At 48.4% G+C, this 26,803-nt stretch overlaps 1 protein-coding gene across 3 annotated transcripts in view; it reads left to right on the top strand.

Annotated features, from left to right (window-relative positions):
* LOC104140917 (gamma-aminobutyric acid type A receptor subunit alpha3) overlaps nucleotides 1-26,803 on the top strand; it is an 84,555-nt gene that overhangs the window by 36,033 nt on the left and 21,719 nt on the right. For all 3 annotated transcript variants that reach the window (XM_068957033.1, XM_068957034.1, XM_068957035.1), the window contains 2 exons: nucleotides 13,623-13,690; nucleotides 17,833-18,053. In XM_068957033.1, the coding sequence (XP_068813134.1) occupies nucleotides 13,623-13,690; nucleotides 17,833-18,053 (289 nt within the window). The remainder of the gene's footprint in view (nucleotides 1-13,622; nucleotides 13,691-17,832; nucleotides 18,054-26,803) is intronic.

Raw genomic sequence — 26,803 nt, forward strand, 5'->3', positions numbered from 1 at the left:
TATGTATTGAATGTCACTCATTTCACCTAATGCAGTAATAAGAATACATGCATGCACATGTCTGCATGGAGAAAGGAGGGAAAGCTAAGTTAAACTATTTGAGCTCTGTGAGTCTCATGGTAGTTTTGCCTGGGCTCCTGAAGGACTGAGGCTTATCACATCTCTCTTTCTGCCTTTCTTCTTCTCAAAGATTTTAAGTCCCTGCAAGATTTGTGAAATTATGCAGCTGAGTAGGAAAAGACCCAAAGTAGAGCGAGGTTGCTGTATGGGATCAACCAGTTTTAGATGTGAGAACAACCATGCAGGAGATACCAATCTGCGGGAAAGCCGGCTTCACTGGCTCTGCTGCGATGGAGCAACACCTCCCCTAGGCTGAGTTCCACAGACTAGAGCCTCTGTCTTGCCAGCATCCCCCAGTCTTGGTAAACCTTGAAAAACAATTTTTTCTCAAGTATGGGAGGGTGTGAAATCCCCACAGCACCTTCTACAGAAGCATATGGACCTACGAACAGGACCTGGTAAGTCTGGAATCCCTTTACTGTTGCTTGTGGAGACAAGGGGGCCGTGTAACATGCTCTGTGTGGCTGTGCAGAGAGTTCAGACCAGGAATCCAGGCTACCCTATGCCATTATTCATGTGAAAAGGCTAGGAAAGGAGCACTGTTTCTTGTCCATGAATGAGGATGAGCAGGTGCCCTGCACCCCTGTTACTGCTGTACTGGGATACTGGCTCACTGCTCACATGAATGTAAGGAGGACAAGTCGTCACTTGACTCAGCTGCTGTCGTCAGTAGTTAAGCTTTGATCCGAACTCTGCAGCCAACATAACTTAGGCATAGAGAGAGCTATGACCTGGGTCAGAGCCATGAGCCCATTTATAGTGCATTTGGAGTCCGCTTAGTGATTTCCTGTCCTAGAACAGAGCTCATCTTCCTCTGCTTAGCCTGAGCAGCTTGTGCTCCAGGTGGCAGTAGGGACCACCTTGGAATTAGACATCCATCCAGGAGCTGTGGCGTGCTGTAAATCCTAGACTAGCTGTGTCCAAGCAGCAGTTAGGTTACTTCTTGGCACTGCATCTAGTTCTAGTGGAGGACACTGGATACAGTTCAGTTAGAAAGCTCTGTATGCTGCGTTCTGCATAAGATAGGGAATATATCTCTTCATTGCATCAGCTCTCCCGTGGCCCTGCAAAGCAAGAGAGCCAGGGCAGCAGACTCTCTCTTTGAGGGGTTTGACAGACACCATTTCACTTCCTCTGGTCTGAAAAATTAACAATGTGTAATTGTAGAACATGCTGATATCTCTTGTCGTGTTTAACTGGCTTCACTGTCAGCCATCTCTTGAGACACCTCCTGAAATTCTTTTTAGCTTCTTGCTCCTCTTGCGCCAAAATATCCAAGTTGGGGGGAGAAAGGAGAGAGAGCACAGCTAGAAGTGGTAACACATACGTATCTGTGTTTACAGACTTGATCACTTCTCTCCAGTCTGGCTGGAGGACATGCAATTCTAGACACTGATGTGCCATCACACCAGAGAGAAGGTAGTGATTAATCATTGCAGCTCACAGTGCAGCTTCTTGGGAACTGGCTGTACTGTAATAATGTTGGCACTCCAAGGGGATTCTTCTAGCAGCTGTGGGTGATAAGCTAACCTCTGTGAAAAGATGCCTGGGCACCCCGGGATTGGAGGCACAGGCCTGATTTTTTCCCCAAGAGCAGTAGGTAGCCCTGTTTCCTATGTAAATATGATACTTTATTGATCATAAGTCTTCAGAAGTCACTGGAAGCATAACTAGGGGAAGAGGTCAGATCCATTATACAGACTGAATTATTCCAGCCTTATTAGTGACACAGCGTGACTTCTTCTGTAAGCTAGCAAATAGTCACCAAGCCAAACTGCATCAGACAAGTAGTTCATGATACATAGCAAAGCTAGATCAGGATCTGATCCAAAGGTCTCATTGGTAGTTCCCTGGAGGCTTTTACGCACCCCTTCTTTTGCTGAGATAAGACATTTTTTTCAAACACTTATATTGTTTCCTTCCTCACTGCATGGTTAATTCTGCAGAGTACAAGTTTCCCAGTGCACAGTCCTCAGCTGACCCCACTTTGCAGTGTGCAAGCGTCCTGTCATCTTTAACCCTGGTGTCCTGCTTGCCCTTTACAGGTGGGAGCTGGGAGGCCAAGGCTAGCTCATCCTTGGGACCCTGGTCACCCTCCACTCCCTCTATACTCAGCAAAGAGAGCAAGATGCAACCAGAGGGAGGTTCAGGTTTGGCCTCCTGGAGTCCTCCCCCTCCACAGGCAACCTAGGGGCCTGAAGTGCCTCTACTGTGTCTCAGTCCTTCCACCCATGTAATGCTTCCTGAAGGCCTGTTGGTGTCATACAGGTCAGGGAATTGAGCGTGACTCTCCCATTAGCTGTGTGTCGCTGGTGAAGGGCTGGGCCAGCTGCCAGACTCTCTTGGCCATGGTCACTGCCTGAGGGCATGAAGCTCTGCAGGTCAGTTGTGTGGTATGCTACCAAAATCCTTCACTCTATGCTGTTTCAGCTGGTTCAATTCTATATAATATCTCTTACAATATTCTTGTAAGAGATGGTGAGTAGACATGACCTGCCTACCTCTCCATATCCTTCTGCACCTCTGGTCCTTCTGTGGTAGGGCTGCCCTGCTGACCGCCACATGGCACTGCAGACAAGGGCACACGGCCACTTTGATGGCACAGTTAGTCACAAAGTACTGCTGTCTCTGTGTTTTTTGTGCAGGTGGTTACAATTGGTTCTCATGTAAGGGGCTTTCAAACGTAACGGAAGGCTGCTGGCATGACCAAACAATCTATCTATATTCTGGATAATTTTTCTCACATACATGTGCACATTGCAGTCCACTTCTGGAAAAGAAACGCAGGCTGAACTTGTCAAAACTTGGGTGAGGCTCTGTGATGTGAGACCGATTTTTGCTTCTAAACAAGTAGTTTCATGTTCAAGGATGTTGAGGCTCTAAAGCAGTCGATTGACATCTGAAAATGCATATTTTGTCTCCAGCGTTGGGGCTGAGAGTTTGAAGATGTTGACTGTGACCTCTCTACGTGTTGGTTTCTCATCTAGGGTGTAGGGACACGTGCCCTTTTGGGAAAGGCTTAGAGGTCTTTGGAGGGCTAGCAATGAAAGGACTTGTTAAACAATTATTTATTCATTTCAATTAGGGGGCTGCATTCATGGATCGCTTTCCTACCACTATCTGTGTGAGGTCGCTGGCTAGCAAGCAATGATTGCAGGTCGGGATGGATGCACAGCTGTGCCTATCTGAAGTGGCTTGTGATGTTGTTCCTCTCTTGAGCCTACAAATTGCCCTTTGATGTGGCATTGTCTCCAGAGTACCTATGTGCTCTGCTTCTTGTGTGGGTTAGGAAGCCGTTTATTTACCCAACGCTCTTCTAAGGAAAGAGGGCAAGTAGGGTGAATAGGGTCAATGATCCCCTGCTAACATAAGCTAAGGAAGATTCCAGTAAATTATAGTGCTGAATTAATTCCCAGAGACCTTTCCTCACAAGGTCCTGTGGCTGATCTGAATGCTTTCCCCCTGTTACGGGCACACAGGGCAAGAGCAGGAAAGATTCCCAAGTCAAAACTGGTCGAGGGGAAGGAAGGTGCAGCCCTGTGAGCTGTCCAGATCTTTCTGAGCTCCAGCTCTTCTTTCCCTTTTGCAGATGCTGGTTTGATGCTGGAGGAAATACCATTTTGTTTTTTGTTTTTTTTTTTGTTTTGGGGTTTTTTTTTGTTCTTTCCGTTTCCCAGCCTTCCCTTCCAAGGGTGGGGGTGAGGGGGAAGGCTGTGCACTACCTCTGTCCCAGGATTCTTGATGAAAAACTTACTCGTTGGTGCAGTTGGGATGCTCCTGGCATTATCAGTAGTTCAGGCTGGTTCATGGGCTTGGATGGCTGGAGCTCCATGAATCTGTGTCCTCTAGAGTCAGCTTTATCCTCTGGCTGTGCTGAACAAATCTGGGAGGCATTAATAGCGTTGCAATAATGTTTGCTGAAATGATTCCTTCAGTGCTGCTATTCCTGAGGTCCTTGGCAAAAAATACAAGAAAAGCATCTCTAACGTTTGTGGGAGAGTCTCACTGGCCCCACAGTGGGAGGACAGCAGTGAAGGTAACATCAAGGATTTCTTGTGTGCAGCGGTGGGGGAAAAGACAGCACGTCTCCTTGTCTCCTTTCCTGCAGCCCTTGCACGGGGCAAGGGGGGCTCTGCGGGGAGGCAAGGCTCCTGTCACCTCTGTGCGTCCACCCTCTCTGACTGTGCCTCCCTGTCCTCTCCCAGCGCTGCAGAGGCAGGCCCAAGGCCAAAGTTATGGACAGGGTACCCTGTGCCAAACCATCTGGAGACATGTTCTCCCTTCTCCAATGCCTGTGGCAGTGGTAGATCAATTTCTTCTTATTGAAAGGAAATTTGTAGATCTGGCCTTTGGACAGTGGTTGATCCATGTGTCTTGGCTGCCTGGACTGTTGCTCCAGTTTGCAGTTCTCTCACATCAGCAATGAGGGTGGAGCCCCTGGGACCCAAGGAAGCTGGGTCACACAATCGTTTGGCCTCGTGCAACCGCCGCATTCACTACCCCTGGAACAAGCAAGTATGCTGGAGGTCTATCTTTGGGTTTGGTGCATGAGGTGCTGTTTCCATCCTCCCCATGGCGTTCAGCTAATGCTGCGCTTGAAGGAGGCAGGGCTGGCTGGGCTGGTGTGGGGGGCAGGAGAAGAGCTCACATAGTCAGCAGAGTAGCTGGTGCTTATGTAATGAGGAAAGAAAAGGCCTTGAGAGTTTGGATCTCCTCAGCCCTGGGCTCTGCCTCATTCAGGGTATGTGGAGGCACAGGGGCCCACTGGAGCACCCTGCTGCCAGGGAAGAGGGTGATGTATACGGGGAAGGTCACTTACCACGTGAGACAACCAGGTTGCAGCCTCTTGGACACTATCTTCTTGCTACCCACTATTGCAGGGGGCTTGGCCCATAGCTGAATCATACAGTAGTCAGCATGGAGTCACAATGGGGAAATCATGTTTAACCAACCTGATAGCCTTCTAGGATGGGATGACTGGCTGGATAGATGAGGGCAAAGCAGTGGATGTTGTCTACCTTGACTTCAGCAAGGCTTTTGACGTTGTCTACCATAACATCCTCATAGGCAAGCTCAGGAAGTGCAGGTTGGATGAGTCGACAACGAGGTGGATTGAGAACTGGCTGAATGGCAGAGCTCAGTGTGTCATGATCAGAGGCACGAAGTCTAGATAGTCTTGTAGCTAGCAGTGTCCCCCAGGGGTCAATATTGGGTCCGATATTGTTCAACTTATTCATCAGTGACCTGGATGAAGGAACAGAGTGCACCTTCAGCCAGTTTGCTAATACAAAACAGTGAGAAGTGGCTGATACACCAGAGGGCTGTGTTGCTATTCAGAGGGACCTGGACAGGCTGGAGAGATGGACAGAGAGGAACCTCATGAAGTTCAACAAAAGCAAGTGCAGGGTTCTGCACCTGGGCAGGAATAATCCCATGCACCAGTAGAGGCTAGGAGCTGACCTGCTGGAAAGCAGTTCTGCGGAGAAGGACCTGGGAGTCCTGGTGGGCAACAAGTTGACCATGCGCCAGCAATGTGCCCTTGTGACCAAGAAGGCCAATGCTATCCCAGGGTACATTAGGCAGAGTGTTGCCAGCAGATCGAGGGATCCTCCCCTTCTTCTCAGCCCTGGTGAGGCCTCCCCTGGAGTATTGTGTCCAGTTCTGGGCTCCCCAGGACAAGAGAGACATGGCGCTACTGGAGCGAGTCCCACAGAGGGCTACTAAGATGATTAAGGGACTGGAGGGTCTCTCCTCTGAAGAAAGGCTGAGAGAGCTGGGCCTGTTCAGTCTGGAGAAGAGAAGACTGAGGGGGGATCTTATGAACATGTATAAATATCTGAAGGGGGGGTGTCAAGCGGATGAGGCCAGTCTCTTCTCCGTGGTGCCCAGTGACAGGACAAGAGGCAACAGGCACAAACTGCAGTACAGAAAGTTTCGTCTGAACGTGAAGGAAAACTTTACAGTGAGGGTGACAGAGCGTTGGAACAGGTTGCCCAGAGAGGGTGTGGAGTCTCCATCCTTGGAGATATTCATAAGCTGTCTGGACGTGGTCCTGTGCAATGTGTTCTAGGAGACCCTGCTTGAGCAGGGGGGGATTGGCCTAGATGATCTCCAGAGGTCCCTTCCAACCTCAACTGTTCTGTGATTCTATGATGCATTGTGTGCTTGCAATGAGACTTCTTGGGATGAGGGGCACAGGGGGACAAAGGCATCCTGCTGGTTTGGGGATCAAAGTCTGTTGCCCTGAGAGCTAGCTTGCACCCTGAGAAGGCCTCTTGGAGGTCAAACTGATGCTGTGCTAAACTACAGGTGCAAGGGAAGGTAGGAGATGGCAAAAACAGCAGCACTGGTGAAATGGGATTGACTTGTCAGAGCGAGAGAGGAGGGAGCTGAGGGTGGAGTTTCTTGGCTGGGGGCTGTAGCACCTCTTCCAAAGGCAGAGTGCTACCCCATCTTTCCCATGTGCTTTGTAGTGCAATCTCGGCTCCAGGAAGGCTCTGACACGCTCATCAGAGACTGTTCTCCTGGGGCTGCGGCAAAGGTCGCAGAAGGAAGAGATGTTTCTATTCTTCTTTTGTTCCAGAGGCTAAAATTGGAAGGAAATTAAATCCCCACAGTGAGAGGCTGAGAAAATGAAGAATGAGACACCCAGAAAGCCTCTGTGTGCAGCTGCAAAAATTACCTTTTGCTGCTTATTAATTAGCGTGGCAAGGGCTTGGAAGAAGGCAGGAGCTGGAAATTGGTAATACAAGCTCCTCTTCCCATGTTTCTTCTCCTGGGGACACTGGGCTCGTTGTAAAGCACCATCCTGTGCTGCGTGCTTGCTTTGGGTTATGTGACACAGCAACAACCCAGCGACTGTTCGCAGGAATGCTGTGTCAGGCTCTACCTGCACAGCATGGCCCTCCTCCAGGACCACCAAGAAGAGAGCCCAGGTTCTTCCTGGAGGATGCTTGTGTGCTTAGGGGGAGACTGGACAAGTACTTGGAAGAGGTACTTTCTCATCAAGCTGAGAAACTCTTGAGCTGAGACTAATCCCAGCCTAGAGAGTGCTAAGGGGTGTTATCAGCTTGTTTTTACCTTTTTAGGTTGTGGCCACGGTTGGAGACATGATATTGGGCAAGCTGGAGCCCTAATCTGAACCAGTAAAGCTGTGCTTAGGAGCCCAGTGCAGAAACATTTATCCCCAGAAACTAGCCCTAGTACAGACTTAGGGTTTGTACCCAGGTGTGACAGAGCCTGAGCAGCACTGTGCACCTTTCCAGTCTCTTCTGGGCCTTCATCTCAGAAACTCCAGTACAGTCAGACTTGTCACCCTCTGTGAGACAGCTGCGGTTTAACCTGGCTCTTCCCTCCATGGGTTGCTTCAGCTCATGCTGGCCATCTCGAACAGCACCCAGGCTTGAGCACAGCCTTGGGCTGGTGCCTTCCTCGCGAGCCTGCCTCCCTCCAATGTTGCTTGAGCCTCCAGAGGGCATGGCCCCAGCCTCGCTCTTCGGTGCAGGGGCCTCTGCCCGCCCAACCAGGACCCAGGGGCACTGGCATGGGGACAAGGCTGGCCGAGATCACGTCGGTCCCAGCTCAGCAGAGGGCCAAGTGGGACCGCTGCTACCCGCAGCACAGCCTCAGGGATGTTCCTGTCCCCTAGCATAGTCAGCTTGTCTATGAGATAAGACCATGTAGCCTCTCCGACGTCAGCACAGTCACAGGAATCCCCTGGTTTTGCTCCTGTTTTAATAGCGTGCATCATCTGGGAACCTCCAGTGCTTAGATGCAGGCACATCACTTCTGCTCGTTTACAGCATAGCCTCTGGGAACCCCATCTGGGAAACGTGACTGTGTTCAGTACATCCACAAACCTCAAGAGCTGAAACACAACCGGACGCGTAGATTATATTATGGCTGAGATTCTTAAATAAACAGCACTTGATGAGTGCAGCGGGATGTTTAATAAGAGCCTTCTCATCCCCCCATGTCCCCCGTCTCCTGTAATCACTTGTGGAGGCAGCCCTGCAATCAGCAGCCAGAGCGGGGAGAGGAGAGAGGCAGGGTAATTTGTATTCCAGCTCTGCCACGGCTCCTAGTGCTTCCAAGAAGCAAGTAAAAATAGCACTCAGTCATTTTGTAAATAATAGCTATCTCCTCACTGGCCCAGGGAGTCATGAGCACTTAAAAGGGAGACTGCGGGAACCGGGGGGGTGTCTGCCTCTCTGTCGTGCACAGGGCTGCAGGCAGCCAGCGCCCACGAAGAAGGGACACCGGGACACGGAGGAGCTGCTCGCAGCAGCAGAGGCAGGGGGAGGGCAAGTCTGCAGCCTTCTCTGTGAGGCATGTCCCCAGATGCTGTGAAATGGAAACCCCAAAGCATCCTGGCAGCTGCTGCTTTACACCTTCTGTGAGTGAAAGGGAGGCAACCTGCTCTGCTTGCATCAGGGTGGCAGGATCCGGCCCTCCACACAGTGCTAATAGGGACGTTTATTGCCTGTACAAGCAGCCAGATCTGGTGTAGCAAATTCTTGGAGAAGGGTAGCTTTTAAAGAGCAGGCAGGTGTAGGGAGTGCCATGGTAACACTGGGGGAATGGATGTTACAGCTTTAGTTTTACATTTGCATTGCAGATCTGCCCAATTGTGGGGGATTTCTGTGCGCAGGAGTGAAGCAGCATTGCCTGGCTTGCAGGGACAGGCTGGCGAAGAGCTCTGCACCGTGTGGGAGAAGGGGCCGCTCTGCTCAACCCACAGCGGCCTGCCCTCGCTCACAAGCTGGCTACAGATGGGGTTAGAAGCTCAAGTACGCTGAGGCCTGGGAATAAACTAAGCCTGTAATAATAAGTGGGATAGGAGTCACCCTTGCACAAATGTTCTAGGATCATGACACAGCATTTAGGTGTCTAAATTCTGTCTATGTTTAAATGCTGATCCTGAAAATCCCTTGCTCTTCTAGTTTCTTTAAGTGCCTTATGGTCTTTTCTCTTTCCCGGTTCCCAGCAGCTGGGGGCATGGTGAGTCTCCACAGCCCAGCTGGAGGTGCTTTTGTAATATGCCGAGAGTAATACTGGGTCCTCCCCCAGGCCCCTGTGTACCAGCATGGGTTGTTGCTCTGGAGCTAGATGCTATTCCTTGCTCTGTACTAGCCTCCTGCCTCAAGTCTCTCCTGTCTTGTTTCCTCACCTGTAAAATAGCACTAGCAGCATGTGCCTGCCCCCCAGCAGGCTGATTCACTTATGCATGTGAAAAACTTTGAGATACAAGGAAGGAAGGTGCTTGGGAAGGAGAAGTGCTATTTAACGTTCTGTAACAGGTCTAGGGAAAATACCTAACCCTCTACGGTACAGCCCTCAGCTATTAATTCTTTGGTGAGAACTGGGCAAGATGGTCAGGGTGCAGCAAACAGATGTTTGGGTCTGCAGATGAGGAAGGGGATAAGGACTTCCCTGCCATGTCTCCTGGGCTTAGGCAGGAAATGCTCCTCTCTTAGTTTTCTTGTGTTGCAAAAATAGGTACGATTTCTTCCTGTTTGGGTTAAGAGTGTGTGCATATGAGGGTAAGAAGCGGGGAAGCTGCCTGAGCAGCCTGTGACATCTCTCACGAGGAACGTCTCACTTTTACAGAGCTGATGGGCTCATGCAGTGCCATGACCAATGTGAAAGTTTGGGCTCATGTAATGCTGCTATAGGAACACAAGGGAAGTGCGTTTCTAAGACCGTAGCTCACTCTGTTCTGCTTGTTTTTTACTGGTTTCTGGATTTGCCTGCTCTACTGGAATCCCTTCTTGCACAGCAATGATTTAATTCCAGAAATCCCTCCAGATCCCACCCCGATCCTGCCCTGCCCTGGGAGCACAAAATAGCTGGGAAGTTTAGTCTCGTTTTTGACATCAAGGGTGCAAGGAGCCTCTCTACCTAAGTCTGTGCCCTCTCTACCTAAGTCTGTACCATAGAAAAAGTGGCCTGAGAGAGGAGAGCTCCAGCCTTCTGGTGCTTGTCTCCAGCTGCAGCTGCCCTTGCATGTGCAAAGGGATCTCACTGACTTCAGTGGGTCAACATGGCCTTGCCCGAGTGGCATGTCTGTCCACTGGGAAGGCAGGCGAGAGTGGCAGAACGGAGTCTGGAAATGGGAGATCTCTCCAGACATCTGTGGTGTTAGGATGAAGAGCTGAGCAATCGGGTGGGTTTTATTCTGTGAGCTGGGAAGTGCAAATCTGACCTCTCTTTCCCTTCTTTCCAAAAAGGACAGTAGCTGAAGTAGGGTGTTCCTACTGAGCTTGTTCTCCGTGGCTGGCTGGGCAGAGGAAACACCGTTTTGTGGTCCCCCATGCTGAAAGATAGGCGAGTGCTGGTACTGTGACGGATTAAAGAGGATTTGGATGAAGATGTCTCGGGGAAACAGACTGCGTAACTGCTATGGCCCTGTACCCTGCCAAGTCTCTCTATTAAAACCTCTTCCAAGAGTTAGGGACAGCTGAAGATATTTTGGAGGTAGCTTTGGAAGCCAGGCTGATGTCCCAGCCACTCCTGGGCTGAAGACCTTGCAGATGGCTATACTGGATTTAACTCTATCATCTAACTCCTGTGATGGCACCGAGTGTAGCTCAGTCCCAGCTGACAAGGTTGCACAGCACTTTATCTAATGCCATTTGAATGAGGTTTCACAGGTTGAATTAAACAGATGCTCTCCACGGTCCCTGGGTTACGGTGGTGGAAGGCGACAGTTACATGTTGTGACGGTTGATTCTGTCTGTCTCTGTTATGATTTGCTTTGCCATCACTGGCACAGTGAAAGTCTTGTTCACTGCAGGCACTGTTAATACGCATTATTTGTGCTAAGAGATTGGAAGGAGTATACCCAGGACAAGGAATACCTCTTGACCCTGACAGCTCATATTGAAAAGTTGGAAATGACGTGTTTCCAAGTGCGTTTGGTCCCTTCTTCACTGGGCTCCCTGAAGGGCTTCCACGAACAGGGGATCTCGTTCCTTTGCCATGCTGTGCAGGAGCATGTCTGCGAGTGACTTGCTGTAAGCAATCTCTTGGTCTTCCTCAGAGCAATGTGTCAGGTCTGGCACTGGGCGCATGGCTCCATCCTGCGTTGCAAGTCTCCGCGAGCGATGGTCAGCAGGGATTTAACAGAACGGGAGAATCTACATCAAGTTTTTCTAACACAGGATCTTGATATTGTCTTTGATGTTATCTCTTTTGTCTTTAATCAGATTTGCCAGTAGGCTGCAGGGAGGAACGGGTCTTTGAAGCTCTCTGACTGGTAGCTTACAGTATGCTGCACTGGGACAAAAGCCAAGATGACATCAGACCCATCCAGGGTTAAATCATAACCAGCCAGCTTTCTCTCAGTTTTTGCTGTTCTGCTTCATAAGAATACAGTGACAATATCTTTGCCTAGTTCCCTTGCTTTTCTGAGAAGCGTCAGCAAAAATCAATCAACCACCCCCCCTTTTTTGTAAAATTAAACTTGTGCACGCTCCGTTTTCTTGGGTTTATGCCAAATACCAGCTAACAAATAAAAAGAGCAGGGTCATATAAAAGAGTGTCCAAAATTAGTTCTGCCTTTTCACCTGCTCATCGCTTCCTGAATCACTTCTCCAATGCTTGGATCCTGCAGGTCATGTCATATAGCACAGGTCCTTCGAGGACCCCCCCGTCCCTCTTCCCAGCTCAGTTCCTCTTGGATTTGCAAGGTAATTCATTCTGCGCATCACAAGGACTGACTTCACTGGTCATGGGTGGCTACGTATCCTGATCTGATATCTGTTGATGTAAATTATTTGTGCTGGGCAATCTGAACACCCAAAAAGGGAGAAGGAGAGGGGAGCAGAGAGAGAGTTCATTTTTTCTCTAAAACACAGTTAGTTTTCTCTAGCTGCATGTGTTGAAGAACATCACTTCGCTAGAATTGTCTTCTCTGCTGAATATCTCCTTTAGGGGCTTGCTTGGAGGCACACAGAGAGAAAACCCGGAGTGTTTAAGTTTTACAAAAGTATCTCCTTTTGTTTAAAAAGCTGCCTCATTGACTGCTATGCATTTCAGAAAGTGTATTGCATACATATTTCTCTTTAACCTTCTTTTTATCGCATCAAGACAAGATCAAGGGTTACATATATAGCACAGCAATATCAGCCACAGGCTGTGTCAGAAGCTCTCCAGCCATAATAACTGAAGGCATGTGTATGTATGTTTTAGCCATTAAGGAGAAAACTCTGCCAGAATGCATTATCTTATTTTTATATGCAAAACTTTGAAGCATAAGACTAAGCTTCGTGATATTTCAAAATAACTATCAGAGGACACAGGAATTCCCATAACTGAATTGAGCAATGGGCCATCCAGTCGAGTAAGTAACATAGCTGCTGCAGTGGCCAAAATAGGATACTACCGATAAAACGCAAACTCTTCTTTGGGGCTCTGAAGAGGTTCTTTCATTGGGAATGCAGCTCTGAGCCAATTAACAACATACAAAAGGAGCACAATCATGTGCTCTGTCCCTAAAGTGATGAAGATTTACGGTGGCAGTGCTAAACTCAAGGCACCTCATTTGGCTCTTTCAGTATGTCCTAGCAGGCAGAGTATTCTCTGACAGGTGACCACAGCAAGTCACCCCATCCTGCTGTGCCTTGATTTCCCTGCAAAATAGGGCCATGATAGAGATCTCCTTTAGGAGGCGTGCTGAGATGATAATGATGGAAGTCACAATGAGAGCTGCATGTGCTATTCGGTGTGAATAATACCTGATGATAGCCACGTTCTGGAAAGCACTTCAGTGTATCTTTACCTGGAGGCATATGATTAAAATTGCCCGTGAGTTTTAGTGCTTGGAGCAGGAATTAAGGTCTCCTGATTTTGTTGGGGCAGTGTCCGGAGGGAAACTGTTTTTCAGCATCTGCAAGAGGAGCATAGTCTGTCTATAGATGATTATAGGATCCATATAAATACTACCTCTGCAAGAGCAGCTGTTCTTCAGGAGTTGAGGCACTTAGGAAAGCAGCAAACGTGATGGGAGTAAAAGCAATCAGAATATTGATTCTTTTACATACAGATAAGCCTGAAGCTGTAAGAAAACCTGGGTTTCCTAAAACTGGTGGGACATTCCTAGGCTATTTATCAGGCTGAGAGACACAAAGGGATTTCAAATTAAAGAGAATTTCGCAACATCGGGGTTTACCTCTGTATTGAAGATATGTGAGTCTCTACAGTGTTATGTATTGTACAGCTGCATATAATTTGTAAATATGCATACTCTGACTATACCAGGATATTCATCCATGGTGTAAGCGTGGAAAGCAGTATAGTTACATCAAAGATGAATTTGCCCAACTATGAATGGTCAAATCAGGTATTGTTTAGGGTATGCTACTGAGCGCAATACCAACTTGTTGAGGGCTTCGCCAGGGTGGCACCTGACATGAAAAAACAACACACGAAAAAATGCAAAACCCTTCCCTGTACAAATGCATTCAATTCTCTAATTGCTTTTTTCTCTGTTTTTGTCCCAGACAGTGTAACTGAAGTCAAGACAGACATTTACGTGACAAGTTTCGGCCCTGTCTCGGACACGGATATGGTAGGTGCTGTTGGCCAGGCAGGTGTGCCCCCAAGGGGGTGGGCAGTACGTGTGGCATTGATGGCGGAGGTGTCCCACTCTCAGCTCCAATGATCTAGGAAAAAACAGGACTTCTGTAAAGGCAGGAACATAACGAAGCATCCTGCCTGCCTGGGCAGGAACGTGCCTAGTCATCTTCTCTTGGTGCAGGCAATAGAAACATATCATATCTTAGATGTGTTTTAACTTCTGAAAACCAAATGAAAATGCCAAATCCAAACTTAGAGGGTTGACACCTTTGCATCATTTGAGCACTCTGGAGTCTTTAGGGTCTTTTTGTTTCCTGTAAGTGCAGCCTGAGGCAATGAAATGGGGAGGCAGGTCCAAGAGACCAAAAACAGTATGTAGCACACTGCACTGCTCGCATACGTTGAGAAGCACCTTCATTGTAGCCAGTCTTCCTTAGTCAGACCGCATGGAGGAAGGGAGGTGCTTCATAGGAAGAAGGGAGAATGTCCGAATCTGGCCTGTTTTGATGACGGTGCCAAAAGAGAGTTCCCCCCCACTGACTGTCCTGAGTTCTTGAACCAGAAGGGAGGCAAAAGAGGGAAAAAAAAGAGTGAACTGATTGGAATATTTTGACATGTTTGGGGAAAATTATTAATGAAAAGGCCTGAGGTCTGAATCTAGGCTTGTATTCCCACAACAGTTTGTCTTCTAATTAAAGCAGGACTGTGGAGCATAATTAATAGAGAGCTTTCTCGGAAGCATTTCTTGCAGCTTGTATTCTACATGCAGCCAGACCCACACACAAGAGTTGGCTGGTGGTAGTTGCTTTACATTTCAAGGCTGCCGCGTGAGGCCAGGCACGTGCGTTAGGGGCTGAGGCCCTCCTGCTTGCCCGGTCCTGGAGGTTACGTGATGCTGCAGTACTCCTGGACCCACCAAGGGGAGTCTGGAGCTGGAGGGAGCCCATGCGAGGCGGGGAGCAGGCACTGCTCTCACAGGCAGGAGCAGTGTCCTGAGGCCTTCTGCAGCCCCTCTGAGGCTGGGAGGGTTTCATTTTCTGTGCTCCCTTGGCCATGAACATCTCTCTAACCACCCCACTGACAGTCTTGCTCTAGCGAGCGGAGGAGTTTGAAGAGAATTAAATGCATTTCATGCCAGTGCTAGCCCCATCACACAATCCCATATTGCTTTGGAAGGACCACTCCCTCCAGGGTTAAAGGCTAACTTACTGTCACTGTAGCTGAGAGTATTAATCTCATCTGAGTTCTCTCTCTATCTCGCTTTCTTTCATACCACAGCAGAGACACATAATATATTCAGCAATCTCACCCCTTGGGGAGTATCTGATAATTACTTCCAAGGTGGAGCATATTTGATTAAGGGAGTGTGTATAATGAACTGTGAAGAAGAAATATGAGGTATTGAAAAGAGGAAGGTATTCTCTGCAATGTGATTTGACAAAATGAATTTAAAATTAGGAAGACAGTTAAAGAATAATAAATTATTTCCCCCCTTGCATGCTTTAGTTCCGTGTGTTTTACAAATGCATAGCGAATGTGTTTTAGCATGCAGTCCTGGTGTTAAATGCAGTCAGAAATGTGAGAGAGAGAAACCTCATCTCCTCAGGAAGCGTGGGGAGAGCCCGCTCTTCTGTTGTGGTTCCTTTTATCTTGGAAAGTGGGAAAGTCCCTCCTTCCATGCTCACATCTGCCTGATGATCTTGATCCCATCCCTCCCACAGCCATTACTCACTGCGATGGAAAGCCTTTCTTGTGCAACTTGATGCATACAGAGGCTGCAATTATGATGATGGAGGAGAGGCAGGTGAAGTTGCTGTGGAGAATGGAGGAGAGCAGCTGATTACAAACCATGGAGGAGAACATGTAGACCTTTTCCCCAAGATGCTCCGAGGGACTTCTAATCTCACTTTCCATTTGGCTTGTAAAGTCAAGCCTGATTGGACCTGACGTATGCCCAAATCTTGAGTAGTAAGCTTTTCAGCTTTGCCTTAGTTCCCAGGAAATGAAAAAAAAAAAAGAAAGTCAAAGAAATTTTATGCTTTGGAGGGCAGACTCAAAAGGAGGACTGGATCTTGATGGTTTTGGTTATTTCTGTAGAGGGAAGAAGAACATGACCTAGAGCTAGGCATGTTCCTTGGAAGTGGGGACTTGGAATTGATGCTCTCCTGGAAAGAAGAATAGAGAAGAGGGGTAGGATCTCAGTATGATTTCTCTTTCCTTCAGGAATGATTCCTTAATGTAAAAGAAGAAAACTAGGACCTAGGAAGGTGTTGTTTATAACAAGTTTTTTGTTTGTTTGTTTCATTGGTTGATTTTTTTAATAAGAGCAGAAGGTTCTGAGTAAGATAGCCCTTCTCCTGATAAGGGCTTTTCCCAAACCTACCGCCTGTGGCTGCACACAGACTCGTTCTTTTGTTTTGTTTTTTTTACCGAGCTTAAAACCCCAAGGGGAGGACAACCTTCCATGAAGGGGAAGAGTATCTTATACAGAGCAGAGTCTGTGAGACAGTAGGATCTTCTCTTTCCTTTCCTCAGGCCAGAATGCAGAAACCTCAAATTTGGGCAGGAGCGCCTGTATGGCCAGGGAGCAGGGATGAATTTCTTTACTTAGATGCTTTCACTTAGCTACCATCTGCTGCAAAATCTTGCAGAAATTTCTGTGACCTATAGGAAACTGATGTGCTGCAGCTCTTAAATTCTGCTGAGAAGAGCTGCAGGAAAGAAATCATTCACAGAGATAAGTTTAGTTAGTCCAGTAGCCTCCGGGAACCCATAAATAACAACTATGAATCCGCAGCGGCATTGCAACAAGAACTGGAATAGATTTTCCAAAGCCCTCATATCTCTCTGCCAGCCTCATGAGCTAATGAGCCCTGCTTCGTTAGCAAGCCAAGGTGCATGTAGCTCAGGCGAGCGGCTCCAGGCTGCCTTCCTGCCTGGGCAGTGGTGAAGTTGATGCCAACCAGCTCTTGCGGTTCCCCCAAGTGACGCCAACCTTGGGCGGGTATGGGGCTGGCTCGGGTTAGTGGGAATGGTACTCCCGTGTGCCTCATATTAATTTTGCCCCAGCATGGCTGTGGTACCTTCGGCATAGCTCCTCTTCAGGAGGCAGGCAGGAGAGGAGAGGAGTGAGCAGCTCGGTGGGACATGGCCACCCAATGGCCCTCAGATCCTAACCGTGGGTGAATCTGCAGGGCCACTGATGGTGGTGCCCCAATGTCCTGCCCCTGCACTGAAGCGAGGACTGCGCTGGCACCAGAGTGTGGGAGGAAGAGGTGGCAGTCAATGGGCGTCCTGATGGTAGGAGAGGGGCAAAGGCGCAGAGCAACGTTCTGAAGACCAGCCATTTCACTCACCCCCAGCCCACGGCATTATTTTGTTCCCGTAGGCTCAGGTGTGTTTCAGAGTTTTGGGGGGTTTTTTTGCCTTTCTGCTCAAATGGCAAAAATCAAATTTGTCAACACCACTGGCTACTGCCCTGGCTGCGGGGTTGAGGTGACATCCCACTCCAACTGGAATTTGGGCTCAGAAGTAGTTTTTTATGCTTATGCTGGTTTAAAAAAAAAAATAGTTGCAATATCTTGTAATGACAAGTTTGTGAAGGCCTTCATTCAGTGGTTTGCTTGAAAGGCACTGATGCAAAGATGACTGGGGGAAGCACATCATTTAAAAGGTGTCCTGATACTTTGTTTATTTTAGGTATAAGGGTGGAGTTACCAGTATCCTGCCCAATTTCCATCCTAGGTAACTTGATTTTTGCCTGTTCAAATTCCTGTGCAGCTGCACACCACGGTTCCCTCTCTTGCGAGGTCTGTATAAAGGTGCCAGTGCAGCAGGGAGAAGCAGGGCTACCCCAGGGCTGGCCGCTTTCCACTGCTGTCAGAAACACCGAGATGCAAATTTTGGTGTTGTGTTAAAGTCATTTTACAAAGGCAGCAAATGTCTTTTATCCTCTACAATTTTCTCTGCTGTTGTTGATCCTGAGTTCTTGTTGCATCATGCTTCATTATCAACCAGAAGGTGCCTGAACACGGTATACCCAGTGACTGAAGACATTTATCGTTTCCTCAACCACCTTGCTTGCAATGAAGAGCTGGGTAAAACGAGTTATTCTTCTCTCCTCTCTCCACAAAGGAATACACCATTGATGTCTTTTTCCGGCAATCCTGGAGAGATGAGAGGCTGAAGTTTGATGGGCCCATGAAGATACTTCCCCTGAACAACCTGCTGGCCAGTAAGATCTGGACTCCTGATACCTTCTTTCACAACGGCAAGAAGTCTGTAGCCCATAACATGACAACACCTAACAAACTGCTGCGTCTGGTGGACAATGGCACCCTCTTGTACACCATGAGGTAAGCTTGTTTCTCCTGGGCCAGGGTCTTCCAGGTCCCTGCACACACACGTTCGTCAGATGTTCCTGTGTGCCTGAAAGCTATTCGTCTACGTAAATAATGTTTGCCACTTGTGGTTGATATACTGATTTACCTTCCAAGGTAAGCAGGCCTATAAATGAAACAACAAGCTACTCATAGACACAAGAGAAAGATATTGAGGTATTTATAGAGAGGTGTGAATCTTTGTTTTCAAAAATTATTTTCTGTGCATCTATCTCCAAGCAGATCCTAACTCAGAACACACTTCACTGAGGATTCTGTGTGCTGAGATGCTGCACGTTCACCTGCTTTTAAGGACCAGACAGAATTTCGTCTCTGCATGGCGGAGCTGGCTGTGAATCTACATAATGTCAGCAAGTTTTACAAGTACCATTGATAAACAACACAGGCATTTGTGCAGCAGTTCTCTGATGTGAGCTAGTTCTGCCAGCACCCTGGGGGCTTAGGTCTCTGAACGTCAGTGATCTCATGTTACAGATAAGTGCACTGAGGCAGACATGGTAAATGAAGGGGGAAGCCCATTTTAGCTGAAGGGCTCAGTACTGCTCCTGGCTGTCTGGTCTGCATGTGGGTGACTAAAACTCCCCCTGTTTGTATCATTGTCTAATGGTAAAATCTTACAGGAGCTATTGACAGAAGGTAGCAAAAAAGAGCCTAATTTTAGGACTTTTATGTCATTTCATTTGTTTTTTGTTCAACAAACAACCATTAGCTTTAGCAAGTGTTGCGTGGCTGAGAAAGTATTGGATTTGCTCTTGCACTTAGGGCTAGGCAATAACGCTGGAAGGTGTCGGGATGGCAGCATCACGAGACTATTGAGAATGAACCTCTTAAAGAAAGTGAAGTCATAGGATTTTTAAATCAATTCAACAAACCCTTCAATTTAACCCGCTGCTAAGGAATGGGTGGATGAAGGAGAGTTTGGGCCTGTGTGTCAGCTGTTGCCTCCCCTTAAATGCAAGGTGACCTGGGAGGTAGCTTTTCCTTTGTTACCTCTAAGGCTTTGCAAGTGGCTAAGAAGCCACACAGAGATACCCACAGCTGGAGGTGTGGTTAGTCCCAGCCGGACAGCACACTGGGAAAGCACAGCCCACCGCACCAGACAGTGTGTCAGGGACAGCGCAGGGCTTCGCGAGGTTTCCTGTCTGAGGCATTCGGGACAGGCGTATGTGATGGTTGCTCTTCTCTGTGCTGCCGAAGGAAAGGCCTGCCCTGGGTCACACACAAATTTTTTTGCAGTTTTTTTGGGGTGGAGGTTCAAAAGGAAGAAGGTATAAGGACATGGGCTGCATGATCCAGGGCTGTATATCAGATGGAGGCTCAGAGACCAGGGTCCCGTCTGGCTTTGCCACTGGTTTGGCACACTCTGTCCTGCTGACTAGGGAGTTTTGGGGCAAGTTTGCACCTCCATCAGATTTTCCCTGGGCTGGTAGGACCATGTGCTGCCCTTTTCCAGGCTGTGCCTTGCAGGTTCAGTCTAAACCGGTACATTGCTGGTGTACATTGCCATGCAGTTTGACTCCTGAGATATTTCCCGCTCCTTTACCTTGTATTGGCCCATACCCTTGAGGGATCAGCTCTGCTGATGAGCAATTAGAGGTACATGTCTTGCTATTTATCCTGCTGTGAGAGCCAACTTCTCTTAGTCAAGACTAGCATTTATAGATGAAGTTGCTCTGGTGAAACAGCAGCTCTGACACAGGCATCCAACAAAATTACACCTGTGTGACAATGTTTATAGATCCTGCAGAGAGCCTCTTTATCACTGACCTGCGCTTCAAGAAGTTACAAGCCAGCTGTAGCTGAGCGTCCAAGGATTTCTTTTTGTCACAACACAACCTTCTTGTAGCTCAGTGCGACGTCACAGTGCAAACTTCTGATCACTGACTCAGGCCTTGGCACCTGGATGACGAGATGGCCTTTGTGACTGCACTGGAAAACTGTTTCTCTATTCCACTCCCCCTCCAGCTGCTTAGTAATGGACAGGATTACTGTTCCCTCTGCCTCTTCCCTGCTACTCTGCATGCCTCAGAGGGTCAGGGGAAGAACATATTTTTATTATGTAGCCCTGCTGCTTCTGCAGGCTTGTTTTTGGAGCTTCTACAAGATCCGAGTAGTTCACAAAAGCCGAGGTAGGGCCTCAGCGCTCTGGTGTCAGAGTTGAGTGCAACGAACTGGGAATTGCTTGTGGATTTACTTAAGGTACATACAAAAACTCAGCTGCTGAAGCAGTCTCTCGATGGAATCTCTGGCTCAGATTGTGTGAAGCACACAGATGATCTTCTGATTCTTCCTGGCCTTGAAACACATGAAAATAGTGAAAGCTTGATGCTGTACCAGTGGGATTCAACTTGTGAATCTAGGCTTTAAAGAGCTCTTCTGCTCTTCACAGCGACTGTCACAGTGCCATGTTGAGGCTTTGTAGTTATTGTCAGAGTGGTTCCCAGACAATATGTGCTCAAGCTGTGCACTCAAAGGATGTTTTCTCCAACTGCTGAGCTGATGCATTCAACTGTATGCCCAAAGACTTTGCCTTAAGAACCTGTATTACTAAAGACAAAGCAAAGTCCTTAGTGGCAGTGTGTGAGGACATGAAAAGGACAGTCGGTGAACCCCTTGCTGAGGTGGAGGCAGGATAGCAGAGAAGGCTTGACACAAATGCGTCCAGTCTCTGCCCAGCATAACAGCGTCACGCGGGCAGACCCACTGGTGCCGTTACACCCCTGGCAGCAAGTCCTGTACCTGCTGCAGCATGCTCAGAAGTTTGTGATTTTCAGACTACCCTTTGAAATCCCAGGACCTTGCTGGGTCTCTGCCACCAAAGGTCATAGGCTGCCTTTACTGCCTGGTGTCTTCACCCCGGGCACTTGGGGACAGCTGGAGGCTGCAGCATGCAAAACCCATCCACACGACGGAGGGGCCTGTAAACTTGAGGTGCAACCATAATTCACCTTCTTCAAGAATACCAGCTCAGACATCACCGCCCCAGCTCTTTGGTAATGTGGATGGGCAGCTAGTTTGCCTTGAGCTCTCACTGGAGGTGGTTCTAGACAATAGTGTAAACAGACCTGAGCAGACGAAAGCTAGCATGCTGACCACACAAGCGTTTGAATATATGAAATGTGCACAGCCAGTTTGAAGCTTTTTTCTGCCATACAGTTTCCAGAGTGGGTCCAAAGGCAGAAGTGATCTATTTTCTAGGTTTGGTTTTGTACAGGCAAACTCTTGAAAATAAGTCATCCCAAGAGGCAGGAATCTTCAGAGATCTCCTTAACTCCCTGCATGTCTGCCATCATGAGTTGAAATCTCCTGGGGCTGGGGGAGGATGTAGTGAGAATTCAGTGTGGTCAGATCCAGCTCAGGGATCCTAGAAGCAATTTGGCTTCAAACTCAAACCTGAGCAATTAAACCTAACCTAGATTTGCACACAGCCTAAACCATAAACACTACCTATTCAGCCTGACTGGTTATTAACAGACCTCCTAGAGGAGAAATCAGGACAAGGCTCAGGCAATATCTCTGGCATAAACAAAGTGAGTTCTGCCGTGCAGGGTGCTGTCATGTTTTTGTACCACGTATACACCAAGGGATTATTACATTTGCGTCCCAGAAATTGGACTGAGACTCTAGCTCATCCTGCAGCACGACGCAGGTAACGACAGGGGCTCTAATGACACATCAAAGGCTTTGCTAAGCTCCTGGTAACCATGAGAACGAAGCTGAAGAGGTTTGTTGTACCGTCAGCCCTGGGAGAGGTACGTTTAGCCTGATTCACGCTTCTTGCCATTGTGTTGAGCAGTTCAAAGGACTTCCCATGACTTTAAAGAGAAAAACATGGTTTCTTTCCTGGATGTTCCACTTTTAGTGCAGTTGTGCCAGTGAAGCGATGAGAGAGCACAAAGAGTTTGCAGTCTGATTTCAAGACAGTTCTGAATAAGACTGGGACAGATGAGCCGAAGGATAGAACAGCTGGATTATGCGGTTGCTAGCAGCTTGGCCATTTTTCACATGCTGTTTAGGCTTTAAAATGACGTGTCAGGGCTCAGATGTCTGGACCTGAACAGGGCCTCAGAGCAATGAAGCAAACCTCTGCGGCTACCTGGCCATAAGCTCCCTTGTATAGGGTCGGGGTAAAGAACATTTCTGCAACAGGCTCTTTTGCCCACATACTGCAGAGGCTGTGGTAATTGCCTGGGAAGTGAGACACGTTCCTCTTAGTCTGAAGTTTTGACATTTCATTAGGCGAAGCATATGGTGCTGAGGACTCCTTAGCCAGAAACCAGCTGGGGCAGAAAAGGCTGGGGGTAAAGCGGAAGGGGGGTGAGGTGTATGCTCCCGAGCAGTGGTTGACTCCCCAACCCACATAAATACCTCTGCTAATTAGTGCTCTGAAAGCTAAGTGTGTGCAAGAAGGGCTGGAGCAGAAGGACCCGGTGGTGGGGTAGTAGGTAGCTGAGGGGTGTGAGGGGCCGAGGGCCACAGAGGACTGAGTGACAGCACGCACTGGTGGAACCGTGGGAAAGACGTTTTGGAGAGCCAGCATGCCCTGCACACGCGGGACCACAGCAAAGGGAGGACGGACGAGGGAGAGCATCCAAGAGAGGGAACGCCTGTACGCCTTTCCCCTTCGGCAAGAAAGCTCACTCTCTTCGCAAATTATCTGTAAATGTGCTGACTTCTGACCGGCCAAAAATGCTGAACAGACTCATATTGCTAGAGTGTTTTGGCTGTTTCTTTTTTATTTAATTTCAGGAGACTTAAAAACTCCTGCAGTTGCGGGTGGAGAAGGTGGCAGATAAGGTTGCTTTTTTAGTGGTTTGTTGATGAGTTTATTGTGTTTTTGTCATTGTTAACTGGTTCAGCTAATAAAACACACTTTAGTTTTAAAATGGTGACTGCTACTTTCCCACACGACTCTGGAGTCCTCCAGCATCACTATAAAGTTGTCCCCTTCCCTTGTCAGTGCTTGCTCTTGTCGGACGTGGCCCAGAGCAGGCAGAGGAGGGCATAGCCAGGGCTGGCTTGTGCCCAGCTGATTGCTGCTGCTGTCCTGGCCCTCGTGAGGGCAGACCCAGGCCAAAGGCCTCAGCGGCACTTTCTGGTGGCACTAAACGGCACTCTAGCACTGGACTTGCCCCTTGGTGCCTTTCAGCTCTCTGTTTTCAGCTTTATCCAGGGGCTGTTGATTACAGCCAAAATTTGCAGCCAGACCAGTGGATGAAAAAGGTCTTTCTGGTTTTTGGGAATTCAGAACGTGTCAGAAGAAAAGTGCTGATCAGGAGGAGAGGCTCTTTGGAAAGGCTGACTTTGGGGACACCCAGCTAAGATCCTTTTGAAACGACAAAGCAATCAGTGAAACCAAGGAAGGAAAAGGCCTGCGTGACCTCCTGAGGGAGGCAGGGGGAATACTGTATTTTGTGCGCAAAGGCACCAACATTATCTTTATGCCAATGACAGTGACAAATATTAGAAGCAAAAAATCCATTGCGCTTGGAAAGGAAACAAAGAATTGAACAGCGAGATTGTGAGGACGTGCTCAAAGCGCTTACAAACGATGACGTTCCCCAAGTAAGTTTCTAGCTGACAGAAGAAAGCGTCACGCAAGGAACAGAACACAAAGAGCAAAGCTGCCTATTCTACTGTTTGCTGCCAAGTTTTTATACCTGCTTCTTGAAATCCTAATCTTCATCCAGCTTAAAGAGAGGCATCAAATGGAAGGACCAGTTGGTTGGTGGTGGTATTTGAGAAGAGAATCATTTCAGCAGTGTGATTGTAGGCTTGTGGAATCACTGTTAGTCTTTCCATTGACTTTAGTGGATTTTGGAGGAGAATCTGAAGAGATCGGCTCTGCTTCTTTGTCACGCGAAACAGATACCCTCGATCCAGAGGTGAAGAATAGCACAAGTCAGGGGGAGGGGTTTGTTTCCAAGGAAGCCATTTTGGACCACGCAGTGGGTCTCTGGCAAGCTGAGGTAGCTGAGCTGGGCAGGGCGTAATGCAGGCCAAAAATTTGTTGTCAGTTCTTGGTTAGTAGAACAATTCCCACAGGGCAGGGTGGTTGCTAACCACATACATGGGTTTAGAAAGGATTTGTCAAACTTGGAGAAGGGAAGGCCCTTGGTCTCTAGAGCACTCAACAGCCTGGATGCAGCCTTGAGTCACGAAACCATAAGCCACTGGGTACTGGGAGAGGAGAGCAAGGAGCAGATTGCTCTGAACGCGTCTGGATCAGTGCTTACTCCTCTGGAGATGCTTACTCCTCTGTAAGCATCCGGAAGTGGAGACTGCCTGTGTAGACTCGTTAAACCTGCTCTGATTAACCTGGCCAGAGTATGAAGAACTGTTTCAGTCATGCTTGGGTTGGTTGAGAGCCCTTGGGACTCAAGAGTGAACAGTGACTCAACAGCCAGCCCCTCGGGGCTTCAGCATAGCTAGTCCCTGGGAGGGCTATGGGACCATGTCTTGCTGTTGCTGAGTAGTTAAGAGCCATTTACCAGAACCGAGCCAGTCCTTATTGCAGAGCTGTTTTTTTCTAGCTCTCTCCCATGCACAGTGGTGCCTGTTCTCCCTGTGGGGTGGATGTACCCAGTGGAGACAGGGCAGTGATATCTGGCACTGAAAAGAGCAGAAATGATCATTTACCTCTGTTGCATTAAGAGACAGGAAGGCAGCACTGAAGCACAGTAGGAAACTGTACTTTCCTCTCCTTTCCTTTGCCGAGCTTGTACAAGAATAAGTCCTAGATTTCCCCGCGGTATAATCTGCTCTGCTGCACTGTACCCCTGTGACCACTGCAAGGGGATGGCATGCTTCACCTCTCTGACATTGTGGAAAGCAGATTCACTGGGGCACAGTTTGGGCTTTAAACTGCTGCTGTGGGTGCTGCAGGGGCTCCTGGTCATGCAGGAGGGTTTGGCCCCATCAAAGTTATCGGAGCTTCCAGCTCTGCTTCTCTTCTTCTTGATGTAATGTCTCTGCCTGTCCTTTGCGGGGAGGTCTGGTCAGGAATACCTGCTCCTTTAAAAGCAGCAGATGTGTCTTCAAGTCTTAGAGATTTGATGGGGTGAAAGGGAGACATGGAGGACTGGAGGAAGTTAGGTTTCTCTGGTGGTGCATCCTGTGTTTTGCGCTTTGCTGGGACCAGCTGAAAAGCAACTGAGGGAAGTGCAGGAGTAGGGATGCTCTGAAGCTCTGTCCAGGAGCATTTCTTAGCCCTGCAGGAAGATAAGGATTCCTAGGGGCTAAAACTACCATAACCTTCAGGTTGGATGTGGGTCAATACCCAGCTCTGAAATCACAAGGTTCGCGTCCTCACCTGCTGGAGCAAACTTTCTAGCTGGCAGTTTCCAGCGCAGTCTCTTCAGTGCACTCGCAGCCTCAGCAAGCGGTCGTGTGGCAATTCGCTGTTTTTCTCCTGCCTTGTACAGAGCTCAGGTCCTGCTTGTCACAGCACCATCTGCCGCCCTGCAACAACCATCGCTGCAGCATCTGTCCTCGCAGGGCCCAAGCCGGGCAGGCTGGCCGGGCGCGAGGCAGCTGGCAGGCACCTAGCCTGCACGGCCACAGAGGCCCACAGAGCCCCCAAGCCGCACTGTTTCTACTTTGTTTTCCCGCAGAGATTTTTAGAGTGATTTGAGGAGTGCTTGTTTTTGTCCAGCAAAACTCTTTGATGCCAACTTTAAAAAACAACTTCATTTTTTTCCCAAATCATTTAAGGTTTGTCCACATGAAAGAAACCCACACCTTTTTTTTTTTCCTGCTTAAGCAAAATCTAAACTGCTCGTTTTTTTGCAGGGTTTGTTTTGTATTCTCCTAAGCCTCAGTTTTTCTCTGTGAAGAATAACTTACCCGAAACTTTCCAGTTGTTATAAGGCCATTTTCCAGCTGAAGGAAAATGTCTCAGTAGAAGCTTTCCGCTGTTCCTCTTGACCTGACTTTTCCACAAGCCACCTTCAGCCTTAGTTCTGTTTGCTTGCCCTTTGCATCTGTCCGTTGCTCCTGCCACATTTTATTTGTTATTTTGCCGAGCCATCAGAAGTGGTTTCCTTTACTGACCAAACAGATCCTTTAGAGGAGATCATATCTGACATGCCCTACTCCCTTTCCAAAACTGCACATTTTACAGTACCCCGAGAAAGAGCATGAGTTTAGAGCTACTCTTTTTGAGAGGCTTTTGCAATAGATCCATTTATGTCTGGCCCTGCATTCTCTGCCTTGCTCTTGTCATGGTTGTGCCTCCCTCAAGCAACTGCTTCATGACAAGGTATCCCATAGAGATTTGGTGGATGTGTAACATGCACAAGCTGTCCTGCGCTCTCCCAGACAGCACAAGGACAACACAGTTGTGCGTTTTCCTGGGTGCATCCTCTGCAGTGCTACCGGCAAAAGGGAAGAGCGGGGAGGGAGGCTAAGCTGCTCCTCTCCCACCAGCCACCATGTGCATGTTGCACCTTGGTGCAACGGCTGTGACTTCATGACTCTGTTTTGCTCCAGTGGTTAACTTTGTTCAACAAGCCCAACAACAGTGTAGTTTCCTGATTAAATAGTCTATCAGCCCTCGGCGCCTTCCAACCATCTGGAAGAAAAGGCCGTGTTCTGTGTCGCTGGAAGCCCTTTCCTTTTGCTTTCCAGCGTGGTCCATGAGGTGTCCCCTGGCACAAGTTGCACCCGGCATTAATGAGCTCTTTGTGCACAGTGCATAAGCAAAC

The sequence above is a fragment of the Struthio camelus genome, chromosome 11 (genome assembly GCF_040807025.1).
Source record: "Struthio camelus isolate bStrCam1 chromosome 11, bStrCam1.hap1, whole genome shotgun sequence".
NCBI lineage: Eukaryota > Metazoa > Chordata > Aves > Struthioniformes > Struthionidae > Struthio > Struthio camelus.